The following is an 18,071-nucleotide window of genomic DNA, read 5'->3' on the forward strand; positions in this document are numbered from 1 at the left end:
TGAGAAAACAAGAAGCAGGTTAGAAAGACAAACATATATAATGTAACTCTCCTTTAAAAACACTTTCTACATTTCATAGTGACATGCCAATTTTGGAAATCAGGGTATTGAGACCCCGCTTAAACAAGGAGGCAGAAATGCGCAGCCTTGTACTATCCCTCCTCACTAACGAAAGACTGGATCACAGACTTTCTATAAGACCTCATGCACATGACAGTATCTATGTTCTGCGTACATTCCACATTTTTTGTGGTTCGGATGAGGACACTTATTTCAAAGGGGCCACAAAAGATGCGGACAGCAAACTGTGTACTGTCCGCATCCATACTTCCGTTCCGTGGCCTCACATAAAAATAGAGCATGTTATTTTCTCTAGACTGGAAAAAAAAGATTGCATGCTCATGGTCAAGATCCGTGTTTTGCGGACGGCTAAGCAGATTGGTTGTGTGCATGAGACCTTACCGAGTCTTCAGCTAGCGAGGAAGGACAACACCTGACTGAGCACTTCTGCCTCCTTGTTCACTTAAATAAGTGAACAAGGAGGCAGAAGTATATATATATATATATATATATATATAGATACCCTGCCTGTCCCCCAAAAAAGTCACCACCAAAAAAAAAAGCTTACACCCTCTAATATTTTGTTGGACCGCCTTTAACTTTGATTACGGCACGCATTCGCTGTGGCATTGTTTCGATAAGCTTCTGCAATGTCACAACATTTATTTCCATCCAGTGTTGCATTCATTTTTCACCAAGATCTTGCATTGATGATGGTACAGTCTGACTGCTGTGAAAAGCCTTCTCCAGCACATCCCAAAGATTCTCAATGGGGTTAAGGTCTGGACTCTCTGTGGTGGCCAATCCATGCGTGAAAATGATGTCTCATGCTCCCTGAACCACTGTTTCACAATTTGAACCCGATGAATCCTGGCATTGCCATCTTGGAATATGCCCGTGCCATCAGGGAAGAAAAAAATCCATTGATGGAATAACCTGGTCATTCAGTATGTTCAGGTAGTCAGCTGACCTCATTCTTGGAGCACATACTGTTGAACCTAGACCTGACCAACTGTAGCAAGCCCAGATCATAGCACTGCCCCCACAGGCTTGTACAGTAGACACTAGGCATGATGGGTGCATCACTTCATCTGCCTCTCTTCTTACCCTGATGCGCCCATCACTCTGGAACAGGGTAAATCTGGACTCATCAGACCACGTGACCATCTTCCATTGCTCCAGAGTCCAATCTTTATGCTCCCTTTCTGGTTTGGCTCACTGAGTAGTGGTTTTCTTACGGCTACGCAGCTGTTCAGTCCCAATCCCTTGAGTTCCCTTCGCATTGTTTGTGTGGAAATGCTCTTACTTTCATTATTAAACATAGCCCTGAGTTCAACTGTTGTTTTTCTTTGATTTGATTTCACCAAACTTTTAAGTGATCGCCGATCATGATCATTCAGGATTTTGTTTCACACCACATTTCTTCCTCGAACATTTCTTCCAGTTTTTAATATTGCATTGGACAGTTCTTAACCCAATTTTAGTAGTTTCTGCAATCTCTTTAGATGTTTTCTTTGCTTGATGCATGCCAATGATTTGACACTTCTCAAACAGACTAACATCTTTTCCACGACCACGAGATGTGTCTTTCGACATGGTTGTTTAAGAAATGAAAAGCAACTCCTTGCACCAGTTGGGGTTAAATAACTTATCGCCAGCTTATCCAATAGGAGGCTCATAACTATTTGCTTAGTTAAATCCAGGTGGCGACTTTTTTTTGGACAGGCAGTGTATATATATATATATATATATATATATATACACATACATACATACATACATATATACACACACACACACACATATGTATATTTATTTCAACCTATATACTGACATCCATATATATATATATATATATTTATACACACACACACACACACATATACACATACAGTATATATATATATATATGCACACATACCTACATAAAAACACACAATATACATATTTACACTCAGGTATTGCCATACTGTAATTCAATTCACTTTACACACACACATACACTTAGGCCTCATGCACACAACCATTCCGTTCGCAAAAAATAGAAGCCGCCCGTGTGCCTTCCGCAATTTGCAGAAAGGAACGGGTGGCCCAGTGTAGAAATACCTATTATTGTCCGCAAAACGCACAAGAATAGGACATGTGTAAAGGCCGATTCATTGGCCTGCATTTGTCGGAGAGGCACCGCTGCCTTTATGTTCAGCCAGCGCCCCTCCCACCTTGAACGTCGTTCTGCGTTTTGCCTGGTACCTGGTGGAGAACGATGTGTCCTGAGAGCGGTGTGTCCTGAGAGCGGTGTGTCCTGAGAGCGGCATGTCCTGAGAGCGAAGAGACGAGTGTCCTGTGAGCGGTGTGTGCGGAGTATCTGTGCCTTGTGGTCTGCAGCGTCCTCTGCTGGTAAGTAGCTGCTACATCCTGCAGCCAGCGCATTGAAGTCCGGCCGGCGGTGGGTCGGCCCCCTAGGTGAGGGGGGGCACCCCCGCACCGGAGCAGTCTGCCAGGGAGCAACGCTAGCTCCCCACGCGGCACGACACGTCAGGGTGCAGGGGGCAGCGTGTCCCCGATCAGCTGTTCGCCTCAAAGTCTGGCACGGGCCGCCATGCTATCAGATAGGCAGGAATACGGGGAGCGGGGGCGGGGCTTGTTCATGGGTCATGAGAAGGTTAGGGTTTTCACCGGTCCGTCACTGCAGTTGCCAGTACTGGCAGGTGGTGTGCAGGATGTGTGTAGAGCCCTGTTTTGGGTCAGTTAGTAGCAGTTGAGGGTGCCAGTCTTTGTGGGGTGGTAGCAGGAGAGTAGAATGTGTAGTAATTATTAATTGTATAACCGTGTCCAGGGAGTCTAGGGGGTTAATGCGGAGGAGTGTAGGGTAGGGAGTTGGGGGGGGGGGGGTTTGGGAGGGAGTGCTTTGCTGTATATGGCTGAGGTTTGTTTTTCACTTGTGGGGTTCCGTTAGCTCCTTATCACCAGGGCTTTCCCAGTTAGGGAGGCAGGTCATAGTTGCAGGTGTCGTTTTTCTCTTCTCTCAGGCAGTAGGTGGGGTTAGTGGGTAGGGATCGCTGGCTGTAATTTGGGTGGTTACAGTCACAGGGGGAAGGTGAGGTAAATAGTTAATTGTTTAAAGGGAACCTGTCATGTGGATATTTGATTATAATCTAACTAATTATATACAATCATTAACTACTAAAAAGTACCTTAGATGTAGTCACTTACTGGTGTGACAGATGGTTACCTCATAATATACACACAAAGATGCCGCATGCCGCATGCTAATGAGCGGATTCGAGTCCGACGTGAGGTCATCGAGTCCAGCGTATATTTAATTCAGAGCTATAGCCACTCCCCTGCCCACCTGCTGCTGATTCCTATGGAAACAAACTGTCACTCAGCAGCAGGTGGGCGGGGAGAGCAGGAGCTCATGAATATTCATGACTCATCATTATCAGCTGGAGCTTTTCAATACAAGATGTTGGCAGATTGACTGGGTCAATTAAATAAAGTGACCCAGCATTTTGTTAAGAGAATAAGTCACTTATTTATGTTGCCCTTAGTTAGGACATCATAAAACTGGTGACAGGTTCCCTTTAAGTTACGTTCTCTCCTTCAATTCTACTTGCTAGTCGTTTGCTCACCCTCCTCTTACCGTTGTTCGTGGTTTCATCCCGCCGCGGTGTGTGACCCAGTGTTGACGGCATGATTGTGTGCTTCTAGGTTCCAGCGTTTCTCTCAAGTTACGTCCAGGATCTTGGTTTACCTGCCAGGTAGTAGGGGTACACGTCGGGGGGAAGGAGAGAGTTTGCAAGTGTCGTTCATGTCTCATTCGCTATCCGTTGTTTTGTGTTGTGTTGTCTCTACAGCTGTTATGTTGCATGCTTCGGATATCGTTTAGGCTTCCGTGGATGAGGATGTTGTAGTAATGTCTGAAGGGGCAGTATTCTGTCCCTTCGTGCATGGACTATCCCTAGGCTTATTTCGGAGCTAACTAAGAGGGGTATTCCTTTCCCGGCTTCCGCCAGTTAGGCTGAGTTGTACCGGCTGTTGAAAGGTTCAGTGGCTCCGTGTCAAGACGACGTCTCCATGGCCATGGTGCAAACGTCACTCACCCAGTTACACGTCATGTTGAATAGCCTAACGTCGGCTGTTACTAGTATTCAAGCAAGGTTGGAGACGGTTGAGCCTTGCGCTATGGTCGTCCCTGTCTCTCCTCCAGACTTACCCGTTGCCTCTACATCTGCGGCAGGTGGCTGTCGTCCAACGCAGGCCGCTCCCAATGTCTTTCCTGCACATTTTGTCCCGGCTTATATCAGGAAAGATATACTAGAGGGTAGGGATGTTAACCTTGCCTCTTTGCTGGTTGCCACCAGGGACCTGTCCGATAATAAGATCGCTGCCTGTGGTGAGGTCTCTGTGGTGCTGAGAGGCTGTGAACACGTCATCTATTACTTGGACAACTTCCTGCTGATCGAGAGGCATGGGCCGGCCCCCCAGGGTTTGGGGAAACTTTTGAGTTGCTTTTCTCAGATCGGCATCCCTGTATCCCCTAAGAAAGTTGAGGGACCATCCACAACCATTACTTTTCTAGGCATAGTGTTAGACTCGGAGAACATGTTAGCCAGGTTGCCATCAGATAAGCTAGTTAGGATCAGAGAAGTTGTTTACAGGTTCTCCGTTACCACCATGGTCACTAAGGCTGATTTACAGTCGTTACTGGGCATGTTAAATTTTGCAATGAGGATTATTCCACAAGGCAGGTCATTAATTTCCCATTTGTTGGCCCTTCTCGCTTCTGCCCCGAACCAAGACAGCCCGGTGCGCCTGGATAGTCATGCCTTATCTTACTTACACATGTGGGAACACTTCCTCAGCCAGTGGAACGGGGTATCCTGGTTTATTCCCGAATTGTCTAGCTTGTCTCCAGTAATTTTCTCAGCTGCAGCTGCTGGCACAGGTTTTGCTGCTATTTTTGGCACCCACTGGGTCGCAGGTGAGTGGCCAGTTGAGGTTAGACAGATCCCGGGTTTCCTGCAGACCTCAGCACTCTTCGAGCTGTACCCCATAGTGGCGGCCACCTTTATCTGGGGCAGCCGCTGGACAAATCTCACTGTGTTATTTGTAACAGACAACGCCGCAGTGGTAGATATTATAACCAGTGGTTTGTCTAAGTCTTCACATGTTATGTGTCTCATGAGGCGTCTAGTTCAACTCTCGTTGCAACATCATTTTTGTATTACTAGTACGCATATACCAGGTTCTCATAATGTGGCAGCTGATGCCTTGTCGAGGGCTAATTTTCCCCTTTTTTTCACAGGTCATTCCAGAGGCGGATGCTACGGGCGCTGCTGTCCCACCCCATGACTTGCTAATTCTGGTTTGACTAGTCACCTGGCCACAGCCCATACCTTAATAGCCAAGTCACTTTCTCCGAACACAGCTAGGGCTTACCGCACCGGGTGGGCCGCATATTGCAAGTTCCTGGAGAAATGCCCCCAAGGAGAGACCAGTTTCATTGAGTACATTCTTGCTTTTATAGGTTACTGACACTCGTAAATTAAGCTGTCACACAACACAGTGAAATCCTACCTGTCAGGGGTGCAGAATTTCCTTTCCGTTAGCCATCCAGAACAGGGTTTGTTGTTTTCGGTTCATGCAGTCAAAGCAACGCTGAGGGGGTTAAGTAGATGTGGCCCAGGAGACCAGATACGCAGACAAGCCATTACTGGTAGGCTATTCCGTAACCTGTCTGATGTTCTGGATAAGAGTCCTTTCGGGGTTTTGCCCAGCTTGGTGCTTAAAGCGGCTATTTATTTAGCCTTTTACGGTTTCTTAAGGCCTGTTGAGTTTACTTGTCCCCCCAATAGCAGTAAGTCACAGTTAGTCAACTGGTTCAGCATCTTGAGGGTTTCACATTGTTACTGAGGACATCCAAGACCTCTCAGATGGGTCCCCCGGTCCCAGTGTCTTACTTCCCCACGTCCCACCAGTGGTGCCCCGTCAGGGTCCTTCAGCAGTTGCAGGCAGACTTGGTAGGCCACAGGCCAGATAGTCCACTGTTGCCTTTTGGGGTGTCGCCACTTAGCACTCATCAGTTTGTGTCTCACATACGCTCCTTAGTTGGGAGTCTGGGCGGCGACCCCGCCTTGATTTCAGGTCATTCATTTCATATGGGGGGGCAGCATGCACTGCCTCCAAAAATCAGGTGCCAGCGCACGTTACCCAAAAGTTGGGCCGCTGGCGCTCCTCCTGCTTTAGTCACTACATCCCTTATCCCAAAGCCGAGATGTCATTGGCTTTCCAAAGTTTGGTCTTGTAATTATGTTGTAATAAATTACTCTTGCTACTCTGTATGCCTTTTTGCCCTCTTTCTGGTGTCCCTGCTACGTCGCGGTTGCGGCACAACTCTAACCCAGGGTTCACACCTGAGCGTTTCTGAGACACGCGTTTTACGCGTGTATTTGTCGCGTGTTTTTATGCGCGTTTTTTGCAATAGTAAACGCGCGTTTGTGTGATTGACTGCAGTGTTGTCCAATGAGTCTATGGGCCAAAACGCGCGACAAACGCCCCAAAAAAAGCTCAAGAACTTGTTTATGCGTCGGGCGTTTTACAAATGCGCTGTAAAACGCTCAAGTGTGAACCAGGGCCATAGGGAAGCATTGGTTTTCACGTGTTGAGCGTTTTACAGCGCGTTTGAACGCGCTGTAAAACGCTCAGGTGTGAACTTAGGGTAACTGCTTAGGTGTTAGGTAGTGTGAGACAGTGACAGGTCTCACGCAGGTTGGAGACACGGAAGGGGTGGATAGTGAGGTCCACGCCTTTATTCCACCACAGGTGAGACCAGCTGGATGTAATCAGGCTGGCACAAAAGCACCTCCCAGGGTGTCAGAAGGAGGGAAGTGTGTTGCCTGTAGACAGAGGCCTGGAGGCTCTGTCTATGTGGTCTCAGCTGCACAAGGCTGAGGGACCACAAGGCTGGGAGATAGCCTGCAGGTGGGGGACAAAGCGACGCCTGGGAGGGTCGCAGGGCTATAGTCAGGCGGACTACTAGGCCCCAATCCCCCACAAGAGACATTGGTCTGGTGGACAGCGACCTGGAGGCTCTGTCTGTGTGATCTCAGCTGGGCAAGGCTGAGGGACCATGAGGCTGGGAGATAGCCTGGATTTGGGGGACGCAGCGACGCCTGGGAGGGTCGCAGGGCCATAGTCAGGCAGACTATGTAGCCCATATCCCCCACAAGATACAGTGGGCATACTGTGCTCTGTACAGCCAGGAGGCTGTGGGACATTGGCTGACAAAGCTGCACGAGTTCACAGGGGGTGAACTGAGACCTAGGTGAGTCAGGAAACTCTGTGTTAGTTAGAGTCTAGCCGGGCAAGTGTTTATTATTTAGTCATTTTGTTGTTGCTGGTGTTGCACAATAAATGCACTGTTTGGACATTATATCCGTGTCTGGTGAAGTAACCTGTGAGAATGACCCCCAGAGAAGAGCTAACCCCCCACAGTAGGTTCAGGTGGGGTAGGGTGCATTTTCTCGGTAGCCACGACCACAAGTGTAAAGGCCGATTCATTGGCCTGCATTTGTGGGAGGGGCACCGCTGCCTTTATATTCAGCCGGTGCCCCTCCCACCTTGCACATCGTTCTGCGTTTTTCCCTCCCACCCGCCCTTTTCTCTTGTCACTCATGGAGGGGATGCCCTCTTCTGGTGTCCCTGCTACGTCGCGGTTGCGGCACAACTCTAACCGCTTAGGTGTTAGGTAGGTTCAGGTGGGGTAGGGTGCATTCTCTCTGTAGCCACGACCACAAGTTCTATTAAATTTTTTTGCGGGGCCACGGAACAGAGCAGCGATGCGGACAGCACACGGAGTGCTGTCCGCATCTTTTGCGGCCCCATTGAAGTGAATGGGTCCGCACCCGAGCCGCAAAACCTGCAGCTCTGATGCGGACCCGAAAAACAGTCGTGTGCATGAGGTCTTAGTCGACTTCCACACTCACGTTTTGGCTTTCCGTTTGTGAGATCCGTTCAGGGCTCTCAGACGCGTCCAAAACGGATCAGTTTGCATTCTAATGTATTCTGAATGGAAGAGAATCCACTCAGAATGCATCAGTTCAATCTCCATTCTGCTTTGGAGGCGGACACCAAAACGCTGCTTGCAGCGTTTTGGTACCCGTCTGATGAAACTGAGCCAAACGGATTCATCCAGGCACAGAATGTAAGTCAATGGGGATGGATCCGTTTTCACTGACACAATCTGGCACAATAGAAAACGGATCCGTCCTCCATTGACTTTCAATGATATTCAAGATGGATCCGTCTTGGCTATGTTAAAGATAATACAAACGGATCTGTTCTGAATGGATGCAGACGGTTATATTATCTGAACAAAACGCAAGTGTGAAAGTAGCCTCACTTTTCATGCAGCATAGCCGAGAGAACTGGAGGGAGAGTTACTGGCAGGATCCAGAGTGCTAGAAAACATCCACCCTCTCTGCTGCTCTTCATGACTAAGGGGCTGAGGTATCTATGTGTGTGCCGGGAGAGGGGGGAGTGTATGACGGGAGCACAGGCTGTAAATCAGCTGCTAGCAGACGGAACCTCTGCTAGACGGAAGGCGTTAGCTGCTCCCGACTCCAGAGCTTCATAGCATTGTTTTCTGTAAAGATAGGAGGAAGACCACCTGAAGGGGGCGCCTTTGGTGATTAGGGCCCAAGGCAATTGCCCAGTTTGCCCCCCCTAACGCCGGCCCTGCATCCTGGTCCTGGGGTTCTCCTGCCTGATGCAGTGATTAGGGTGCCCTTGATGGTGATGAATTCAGAGGTGAAAGCTAGCCCCATGCAGCACTGTAGGAGGCAATGATAAGGCCAGTGATACTGAGCACCCTGCAGCTTACACATCCATGAATTTGCAGGGGTCAGTACAGTTTTTACAGACGTTTTCTCCTACGTTGTGTATATGGGGGAGTAGACAGTTTACTGGTCTCCTATGAGTTCCTCTTCAGATATGCACAATCCTCTCAAAGTTGGCCATGGTGTGCTGTCTTTCTTTTGCAGCTTTCTGTACGTTTTTTTTTTTCATCACACTTTTTCTGTGCAACCATGGGGCAGCCCCCTATATGGCAGAGTCACTTCTGTTCCTTTCTCAGGTTGTTGAATCTCTCAAAATGTGATACTACAGTTTTCCTTTTTTCTTCAAGGCTGGTTCACTTGCTTTCCAGGACTGTTATCTCCCTGTTTCTTGCACAGCTTTTCTCTCTGGCTCTCAGCCTTAGGCCCCTTGCAGATGAGCGTATTCGGATGCGTTGAGGCAATCCCATGCGAGTAGGTACGCAATTGTAGTCAGTTTTGACTGCGATTGCGTTACGTTGTTCAGTTTTTATCGCGTGGGTTCAATGTGTTTTGCACGCGCGTGATAAAAAACTGAATGTGGTACCCAGACCCAAACTTTTGCGTTAAAGGTTGTGTAGATTGTATTATTTTCCCTTATAACATGGTTATAAGGGAAAATAATAGCATTCTGAATACAGAATGCATAGTACAATAGGGCTGCAGGGGTTAAAAAAAATAAAATAAAAAATTAACTCACCTTAATACACTTTTGTGCAGCCAGCATCTCTTCTGTCTTCTTCTTTGAGGAATAGGACCTTTGATGACTTCAATGCGCTCATCATATGATCCATCACATGATCTTTTACCATGGTGATGGATGATGTGACGGACCAAGTGATGAGTGCAGTGACGTCATCAAAGGTCCTTTTCCTGTGCACAGCAAAGAAGACAGAAGAGAAGCCGGGCGAAGAGAAGCTGTTTCAGGGCGATTGCTCCTCCAGAGCAGAGCGTACTGGCTTAACTGGGGAGAGGCCTAAGTCAGGATTTGGGGGGGGGGGGGGGGTACTATGTGTTGTGGTCGTTTTAATAAAGGGGCTGCCCATTAACCCCTGAAGAAGCCAGAATACTGGTGAAACATGTCGGGGGGCAGTGTTAGTTTTTAATCGCTGTGCACCACTCCACTGTTAACCAGCAACTAGCGGTCAGGCTGGCCGACGTTGCTTGGTTTGGTTTAGCAATCAAGTTAGTTGTGGTTTTGGCTACTGTGCACCGAGTCCATGTTGCGGTGTTAGTTGCCACTAATCCCAGTCTGAGATCAACTGAGACGCTTTATGCGCCATTCACATAGTGGGTTGATATTTCCATTTCTCCCACCACTCTATATGGTTGTTATCATAACCATTCTCAGCTGGCAGAGTCACCACGGACGGTGGTACGGTAGTGTTCTGCCCTTACAGTGGTAAGGGTGAGAGATAGGCGGGGTGAAGAGATGTGCACTAATTGTCAAAGCAATACACCTATCAGTGAAGTGGTGTACTGTGTTTTTATCACCCCTTAATTTTTTGGTTCTGCTTAAGTTCAATTAAAGAGTGCACCTCGCACACACCTAGCATCTAGGTTTTACTTGCATTCAAATAAAAGTGAAGTATTAATTTATACCTGGGTCAAGACAGGTTCTATTGCCTGGATAGGCATTTGTAAATAAACTAGTAAAATTACCTTACCCAGGTCAGGTCCTAATTGTATTTGTTTTAATAAAGACCCCTGTTGGTGTTGTGTGAGGTCCAAATCAGCAAAAAAATATGAGCTCGGAGTGAATGAGACAGATTCTGAACTCTGCAAACAATCACTGCTTTATCATTACAAAGGTTACATGTTTCATATCATAAGAGCAAAAAGAGGCATTTAGCCCATAGCTACACAAACTCCCCACCCCAAGGTTATAGAAACAAACTTGAAAAATAAAACATCTGCTAACTACATGCTTATCTTTGCACTTCTTGGCATGGCTAGTACAGGACGCGCATCATAACTTGTTCTCCTGTTCTTAGTGCTTTATCAAATATCTTGGCGTTCTTTCCCGAAGGTCCTGTCTCCTCTTGACACACATAGTAAGGCAAAGGACAAACATGGCGGTGCAGATATAAAATGGATTCCTGACCCTAACATGTCCCATTTGATGATTCAGGCGAGCCTATTCTTTTAACAAAATATCTTTCCCTACCTACTTGCAGAGTAACTACAAGAAATAACTGATTATAGGTATATGTGTATCCTTCAATTACTGAGTTGAGTACTCTATGTGGTGTGACGTGTATTTTTTCGTGCTTGTAGCCGTATCAAGAAAAAATAATCAGTAACTAAGATGGCCGCTGGGCAGAGAGTGAAGTTTCCTCAGTTAAGATGGCTGCTGGGCCAGCCAGAAGTTGGATTAGTTAAGATGGCCGCTGGATCATCATGCTGATGCTTGCATTGTTTTTCATAATATCTCGAATAGAATGTTCTAAATTCAAGGCCGAATGTCCTATGTTCACTCCTGTGAGAAACTTTGATTGAAATAATTTCACTCCTTTTTGGCCTAAAGCCAAAGCACAGATCTTCCTGTGTCTCTGATGATTTCTTTCATGAATCGCTCAAATTAGCCCTTAATCATCATCACATCGGTAGAGCTGATTTCGCTCACAGTAAACTTGGCTGTGTGACCTTCCTTTACATTAACACACACAAGTTTTTGAACTCAATAACAAATAACATTTTCCAGAGCTCCATACACACGCTTGGTAGCTCACACACATTGCCTTGTTATCTCTTAGTATTGCAGACATTGCACCCGCTATCACACATTCCAATGTCTCTTAAACTGATCCCACACTCCTAGATCTAATGTACTTTTTCCTCTATTTCTTACTTTCCTTCTCTTACCCTTTCAGGGCCTTTTTTCCTTCCATGTCGGATACCAGTTCCTTAGCCGTTTTCACATTGTCTGGCTTACCCGATTCCCATTCTGACTGCTTTTCCAGTACACACACAAAAAGGGCAAACATAGCGGTGAAGATACAAAATGAATTCTTGACCAACATATCTCTCCTTGGGGAGAGTGCCTTAATTGGCATGGGGAGACTTCTAGGCCAGACATGCTCCTCTGGAATTCTGGGAAGAAGGGGATGCAAATGAGCTCTTAAACTCTGCCTCTAATTCCACCAGATGTAAGGCAGCTATCCCATAAGTCAATGTACAACCCCTTGAGACATGACTTGGATGCACACACACAGTATCTTCACTCTATACCAAGTCCCCTGAGAGAAAGGAAAGCACCACCAACCCCCACAGGGATCCCACTTTTGTCAGGTTTCCCCTGACAAATTGAACATGGTGCCTGAGCTGTAGACATCAAGTTATAGAGCAAGAGGAGCTGAGCAGATTGATATATAGTTTGGTGGGTAAAGATTCTATAAAACTCGTATTTTAGTCATTTAAATTCCTGCTCATTCTGGGCTTTGACGTAAAGAAAGCGGTCCTATAAGTGATGGCCATCCTTCCATCTATGATTGAGCATACAGAGATAGCTTTCAATCACTGATAGGACCATCTCCTTGACTTAAATTCCTGCTCATTATGGGCTTTGAATAAAATACAAGTTATATGGAGTCTGACCCTTTTCCCACAAACTATGGTGGTCATTTAGGAGTTCCTCCTGCTCTTTAACACGATGCTGGCAGAGTACACTGCAATTTCACTGAAACAGCTTCCCTTTAAGTTGCTGAATAATCAGGAAGCTCTCTCGCCCATCCTAAACTACATGTTGACAACCGTGTAACAAACTTAAAAATTTTTGAGAACTACAGCCATGAGCTCAGTAAACTTACCTAATAACCAACCACAATAATCATCTAAAAAAGACTGGCTCAAAATAGCTGGAGTAATGGTAATATTAGATAATAGAATATATTTATCTATAAAATCTAAAATAATAGTAATAGGCTCATTAGTAATTATGTGGAAGTGTAAAGATGCTACCGAGAAGCAATGGCATTAGAGATCGCTCCTCCCCATAATGTGTAGGAGATCACTTCATGTAAATGCATTGCTTCACCTCCACTGACAAGGAGGCTCTTGCCAGGATGGAACGCTTCCTTCCCGTCAATCGCCTACTGAAATGTCCCGCCTAAAGGAACCTTAAGATGATTGAAGGTAACGTAATGTGCTAAATATATGAATTAAAAGGGGTAAGGTAAAAGATGTTTTCTTGGCTGCATGTTTTAATTAGATGAAACCAGTTTGGGAGGCAGAAAAGCCTCAATCTCAGAAAAGAAATAAATTTGTGTCTTCTACCAAAATGAAGGATATCCACAGCTTCAAACATGCTTGAGCCATAATGCATAGCCTAGTAAAACAATGACAAATCCAACTAGACACAAACATATTGGGTGGAATGTATCATGAGGGTAATATTTGAAGTCAGTTTTGTTTGAGTCGGCGTTCATACTTTGCACCAGACGTCATGTTCTTTGTTCAATTTGGTGCATCTTTAAAGCTAAGGCTACTTTCACATTTGTGTTTGGGCGGATCCATCTTGGATCTGCAAAAATGGATCCGTTACAAATCGCATGCATCCGTCATGACGGATCGGTCATGAACTCCACTGAAAGTCAATGGGAGACGGATCTGTTTTCTATTATGCCAGATTGTGTCAGAGAAAACGGATCCGTCCACATTGACTTACATTGTGTGCCAGGATGGATCTGTTTGGCTCAGTTTCGTCAAGCAGACAGCAAAATGCTGCAGGCAGCGTTTTTGTGTCCGCCTTCAGAGTGGAATGGAGACTGATCGGAGGCAAACTGATGCACTCTGAGCAGATCCTTTTCCATTCAGAAAAACTGATCCATTTTGGACCGCTTGTGAGAGCCCATGACGGATCTCACAAACGGAAAGCCAAAATGCGAGTGTGAAAGTAGTTGAGAAATGGTACTCCAGTTTTATTTTCACCGCCCCCCTTACTGAGGTGTAATTAGTGAGGTTGCAACTTTTTTTGTGACCTTTTAAAAAGTCAGACTGGTGAAACTAATTAATATGCCTACCCACTTACCCAAACTGAAGTGAGTGATGTAAAACAAAAACAAAAAAAAAGGAAAAAGTGGCATATTTTGTTTGTGCATGTAAGCTTAAAAATAAAATATAGATATATCTCGCCAAGCCCCTCTTTTGTGACTTTTTGAAGCCAGAATTCTGGGGTGCAGGGTGTAATAAATTCCCCCCATTCTGTTGCACATCATGCAGCTCTGGATTCATGGGATCAATATTTGACAAGTACAATCAAATGCTGGTTTTTATCTATGAATTTTGTGAGTATGAACTGTATTTATCCCATTGTTTAAGGATTAGGTTATTTTAAGTCTTTAGCTGATAAATACCGAAGAGCTCCAGCAGATTGAATCGGAGTATTCGCTTCAGTGATTAACTAAGACCCTTACCTTTTTTTTCCTGCTGCTTTTGTGTATTACAAAAGGATTATAAAAACACTAAACTGCTAACCTTTATGCTAGTGTATGTTATGCCATGCACAGCTCTGTTATCTGTTCTGATCAAGTTTCTAACCTCTCTAGTATTGTTGGGTATAAACCATATATATATGCTACTTTTTGTCATCTGTGATGATCACCAGCTGCTTTTCTGCACATTGAAATTCTGTGGAAGAGGATGGGAACTGATCTGCACAGCTCTTGTTTCCAAGGGAATGCAATTCAGCATGAAGTATAAAACCCTAAAGTGAATCCTGGTAATAACACTCTCTGCATGTTGATGACACAGGCTGCCTCCTGGCTTTGTCTGCACTCACTTCTCTATTGACAATGCTGATCTTATGAAACTAGTGACTTGGAGCACTGACTGGCTGCCTGTTTTTCATTCTGACGCACTTTGCTTTATACATTTGATACATCATAGACTAACAGTGACACACCAGAAGACTTATTTAGAGAAAAGGACTCTTAAAATGTCAGGTAAGGAAACCAGATGCATCCATTGCTAGTTGGCAGGTAAGGACAATTTTTTGTGTGATATAGTTTGAAAAATCGAATTTTTATCTTGTGTCATATACTGTAAGACGTAAGTGATAGAATAGTGACCAGTATCATGTTTTGCTTTGTCATAGCTGCACAGATCCATTCACTTATAAATTATGCATGGGGTAACAGATTTAGAAATATTTTTGCAGTATGATATTCTGTAATATACAATGCATTTGGAACGTCTACATTTTATTATGTTGCGGCCTTGTGCTAAAAAAAAAAAAAAAAAAACTCTCCACCATCAGTCTGCACTCAATACCCCATGATGGGGAGGGAAACCGGAATTTTAGAATTTTTTGCAAATTAAAAAGAAAAACTAAAATTTCACATGGACATAAGTATTCAGCCCTTTGCTGCGACATTTGAAATTTAGCTCTGGGGGCTTCCCATTTCTCCTGATCATCTTTGAGATGTTTCTACATCTTGATTGGAGTTAACCTGTGGTACATTTAGTTGATAGGAGGTGATTTAGAAAGACACACCCCTGTCTATATAAGATCTCACAGCTGACAATGCATATCAGAGCAAACACCAAGCCATAACGAGGAAAGGACTGCTCATAGAGCTCAGAGACAGGATTGTGTAGAGGCATAGATCTAGAGAAGGGTACAAAAATTTCTGCTGCACTGAAAGTTCTCAAGAGCACAGTGGCCTCCATAATTCTTAAATGGAAGACATTTGGGGCAACCAAAACCTACCTAGAGCTGGCTTCCCCACCAAACTAAGTAAATAAGGCAGAAGGACCTTGGTGAGAGAGGTGAACAACAACCCAATTGTCACTCTGGAGGAGTTCCACAGAACCTGTGTGCAGATGGGAGAAATGTCAATTCGGTCAACCATCACTACAGCACTCCAACAATCTGGGCTTTATGGCAGATTGGCCAGAAAGAACCCCATCTGCAAGATTTCGTTTTGATATTTAATAGGTAAGAAGGAAAAAATAATGCAAACCAGTGGCACACCTATATACATAGCTACTTTAAAATTTCCGAAGCAAAAAGATGATAAAAGGAAAAGTATTTCCTATTTGACAGGTTACCATTAAATTAGCTTAGGAAAGATTCATCCTTGTTTTTATACCTCTATTTATACACTGAGGTATTCAACAATATGACAAGAAAGGTAAAGCTGTGTGCTGAAATGTTTCTATGCGCGTGATAAATGAATATTTGATCAGATATGAGACAAAGACCTCTGATATCACAGATTGATTGATAGCTGCCAATTACTGATAAGACCGCCCACTTGTCTAATGAGCTCAGACAGAGCAGATATTTTAAGGGGTTATACCCATCTCAGACTCTTCTTCCTGCTCTTCTCCATGAAGTGAAGAAAAACACGCTGCACATGCGCAGCATGTTCTCCATTTGCTGCTATGGGAGTTCTGAAAATAGCCGAGTCCCATATAGGTGAATGGAGATTGCACAGTGCATTCACGGCCACCTCTCCAGTGCTCGGTTATTTTCGGAACTCCCCCAGCCAGTGGCGTACATAGAGAAGTAAGGGCTTTATAGCAAGGATCAAACCAGGCCCCCCCACACAGGACAGAAGGGTTTCCGCCTCAATCCCTTTCAATGGCCCTTGGGCCATTTTTCCACTGCCTCATTTGTTAAAAGGTGTTCCTTTAGAGAGTAGAGTCCTGACCAAGTTTTTACCTCAGTAGAAGAGGAGATAATCCCAACTAAGACTGGGCCCCCTCTTGCCCTGGGCCCCATAGCAGTCGCCTGGTCTGCCGCTATGGTAGTTAAACCCCTGCCCCCAGCAGTGAATGGGGTGTGGCCACGCTTGTGTGGTGCGCTCTCCTTCACTTTGGGGGAGCTCGTTCTGGAGATAGGTGTCACGAGGGTGTCAAGAGCCACGTCTGACTCTGTTATACCCGGGGTCAGGAAGTCGCAGCGGGTGGCTGCACGCTCTATGTCTAAAAATGGTGCTGTTTCTTAATGGTAGCTTTTTGGGTTTGCCTTGTAATCCTTTTTGTCTCACTCAGGGATCCGTAGCTTCTCCTCAGCTGTTCCTTGTCCAGCACTCCCAACCTCCTTATATTCCCCTCTCCCACTTCTCTGGTTGCCAGATATAGAGCTTCCTGCCTGGACTTCTATACTGACCCACTGGAGCCGAGTTGCTGTTATCCCTGGTTGTCGTACTAGAGTATTACCCTCCGGATCCCTGTTGGTTGTTTGTTGTCGCCCACCTGGGATTATGTGTTTTGTCAGTATTGTCTGTCTTCTCCCTAGTGTTTCCCTTTAGTGTTAGTGGTGCGGACTAGTGTTCCCACCGCCCTATTCACTACGTAGGGCTCATTTTGGGGAAAGCCAGGGTTTTAGGAACGTGATCGGTGTACGAGTGAGGAACCCATCTAGGGACGTCAGGGCAGTCAGGTGCCAGCCTCTAGGTGAGTTAGGGGTCACCATCTTTCCCTCTCCCTTGGACAGGGCATTCCTTTTCCCTCCCTTTGCGTCACGTATGTGATCGGCACGTCGGTCGTGATAATAGGTGCAGGTCTCACCTTTTGGACGTGCACCTTGACATTAGCTATATGCCACCAATGTCTGAGATGGGAATGCCCCTTTAATGAAAACATTAAACAACTTTTTCTGGTGTTTTGCTGCTCCTCCTGAGCTGTACAACTCTTTGTTTTATTAGATTAGTTACATTGTGCCTGTTATCTAAGTCTCAATAATAGACAATAAGTGCACATTTTACGAGCAATCAATGCCCAAATCAAAGTAATTCCAAAGGGTTCCCTTCCTTTTATCTTATTTCTAATTGGGACATACCCTGGGTAAGGTATATTGAATATTTTATTTACAAATGCCTATACAGGCGTTGAACCTATCTTGCCCCAGGTATGTACTAATACTTCACTTTTATTGTAACTAAACTTTAAAAAATGTACTTAATATCTTTATTTTTAATTTAACTTAGTGAACCAAAAATTTCGAAAAAGTTTAAAAATACAGTCACAACTCCACTATCATATCAAAACTGGTCAGTGAATCCAGAGGGAGAGTATGTGCAGTATCACTCACCCCTGTCACTTTACAGGCAAATTGCTGCCATCATATCACTTGCAGTGCCACTGTCAACTTGACTAAGTTGTGGGGGCGGAGAGCCGTCACCCCAC

General features: G+C 45.2%; 1 protein-coding gene across 2 annotated transcripts in view; it reads left to right on the forward strand.

The window, feature by feature from the left end:
* The first annotated feature begins 14,678 nt into the window (after positions 1–14,678).
* The window catches only part of NQO2 (N-ribosyldihydronicotinamide:quinone reductase 2), a 43,240-nt gene continuing 39,847 nt past the window's right edge, over positions 14,679–18,071 (forward strand). For both annotated transcript variants that reach the window (XM_044294811.1, XM_044294810.1), the window contains exon 1: positions 14,679–14,878. In XM_044294811.1, the coding sequence (XP_044150746.1) occupies positions 14,740–14,878 (139 nt within the window). In that variant the 5' untranslated portion in view covers positions 14,679–14,739. The remainder of the gene's footprint in view (positions 14,879–18,071) is intronic.

Source organism: Bufo gargarizans, chromosome 5, assembly GCF_014858855.1.
Source record: "Bufo gargarizans isolate SCDJY-AF-19 chromosome 5, ASM1485885v1, whole genome shotgun sequence".
Taxonomy (NCBI): Eukaryota; Metazoa; Chordata; class Amphibia; order Anura; family Bufonidae; genus Bufo; species Bufo gargarizans.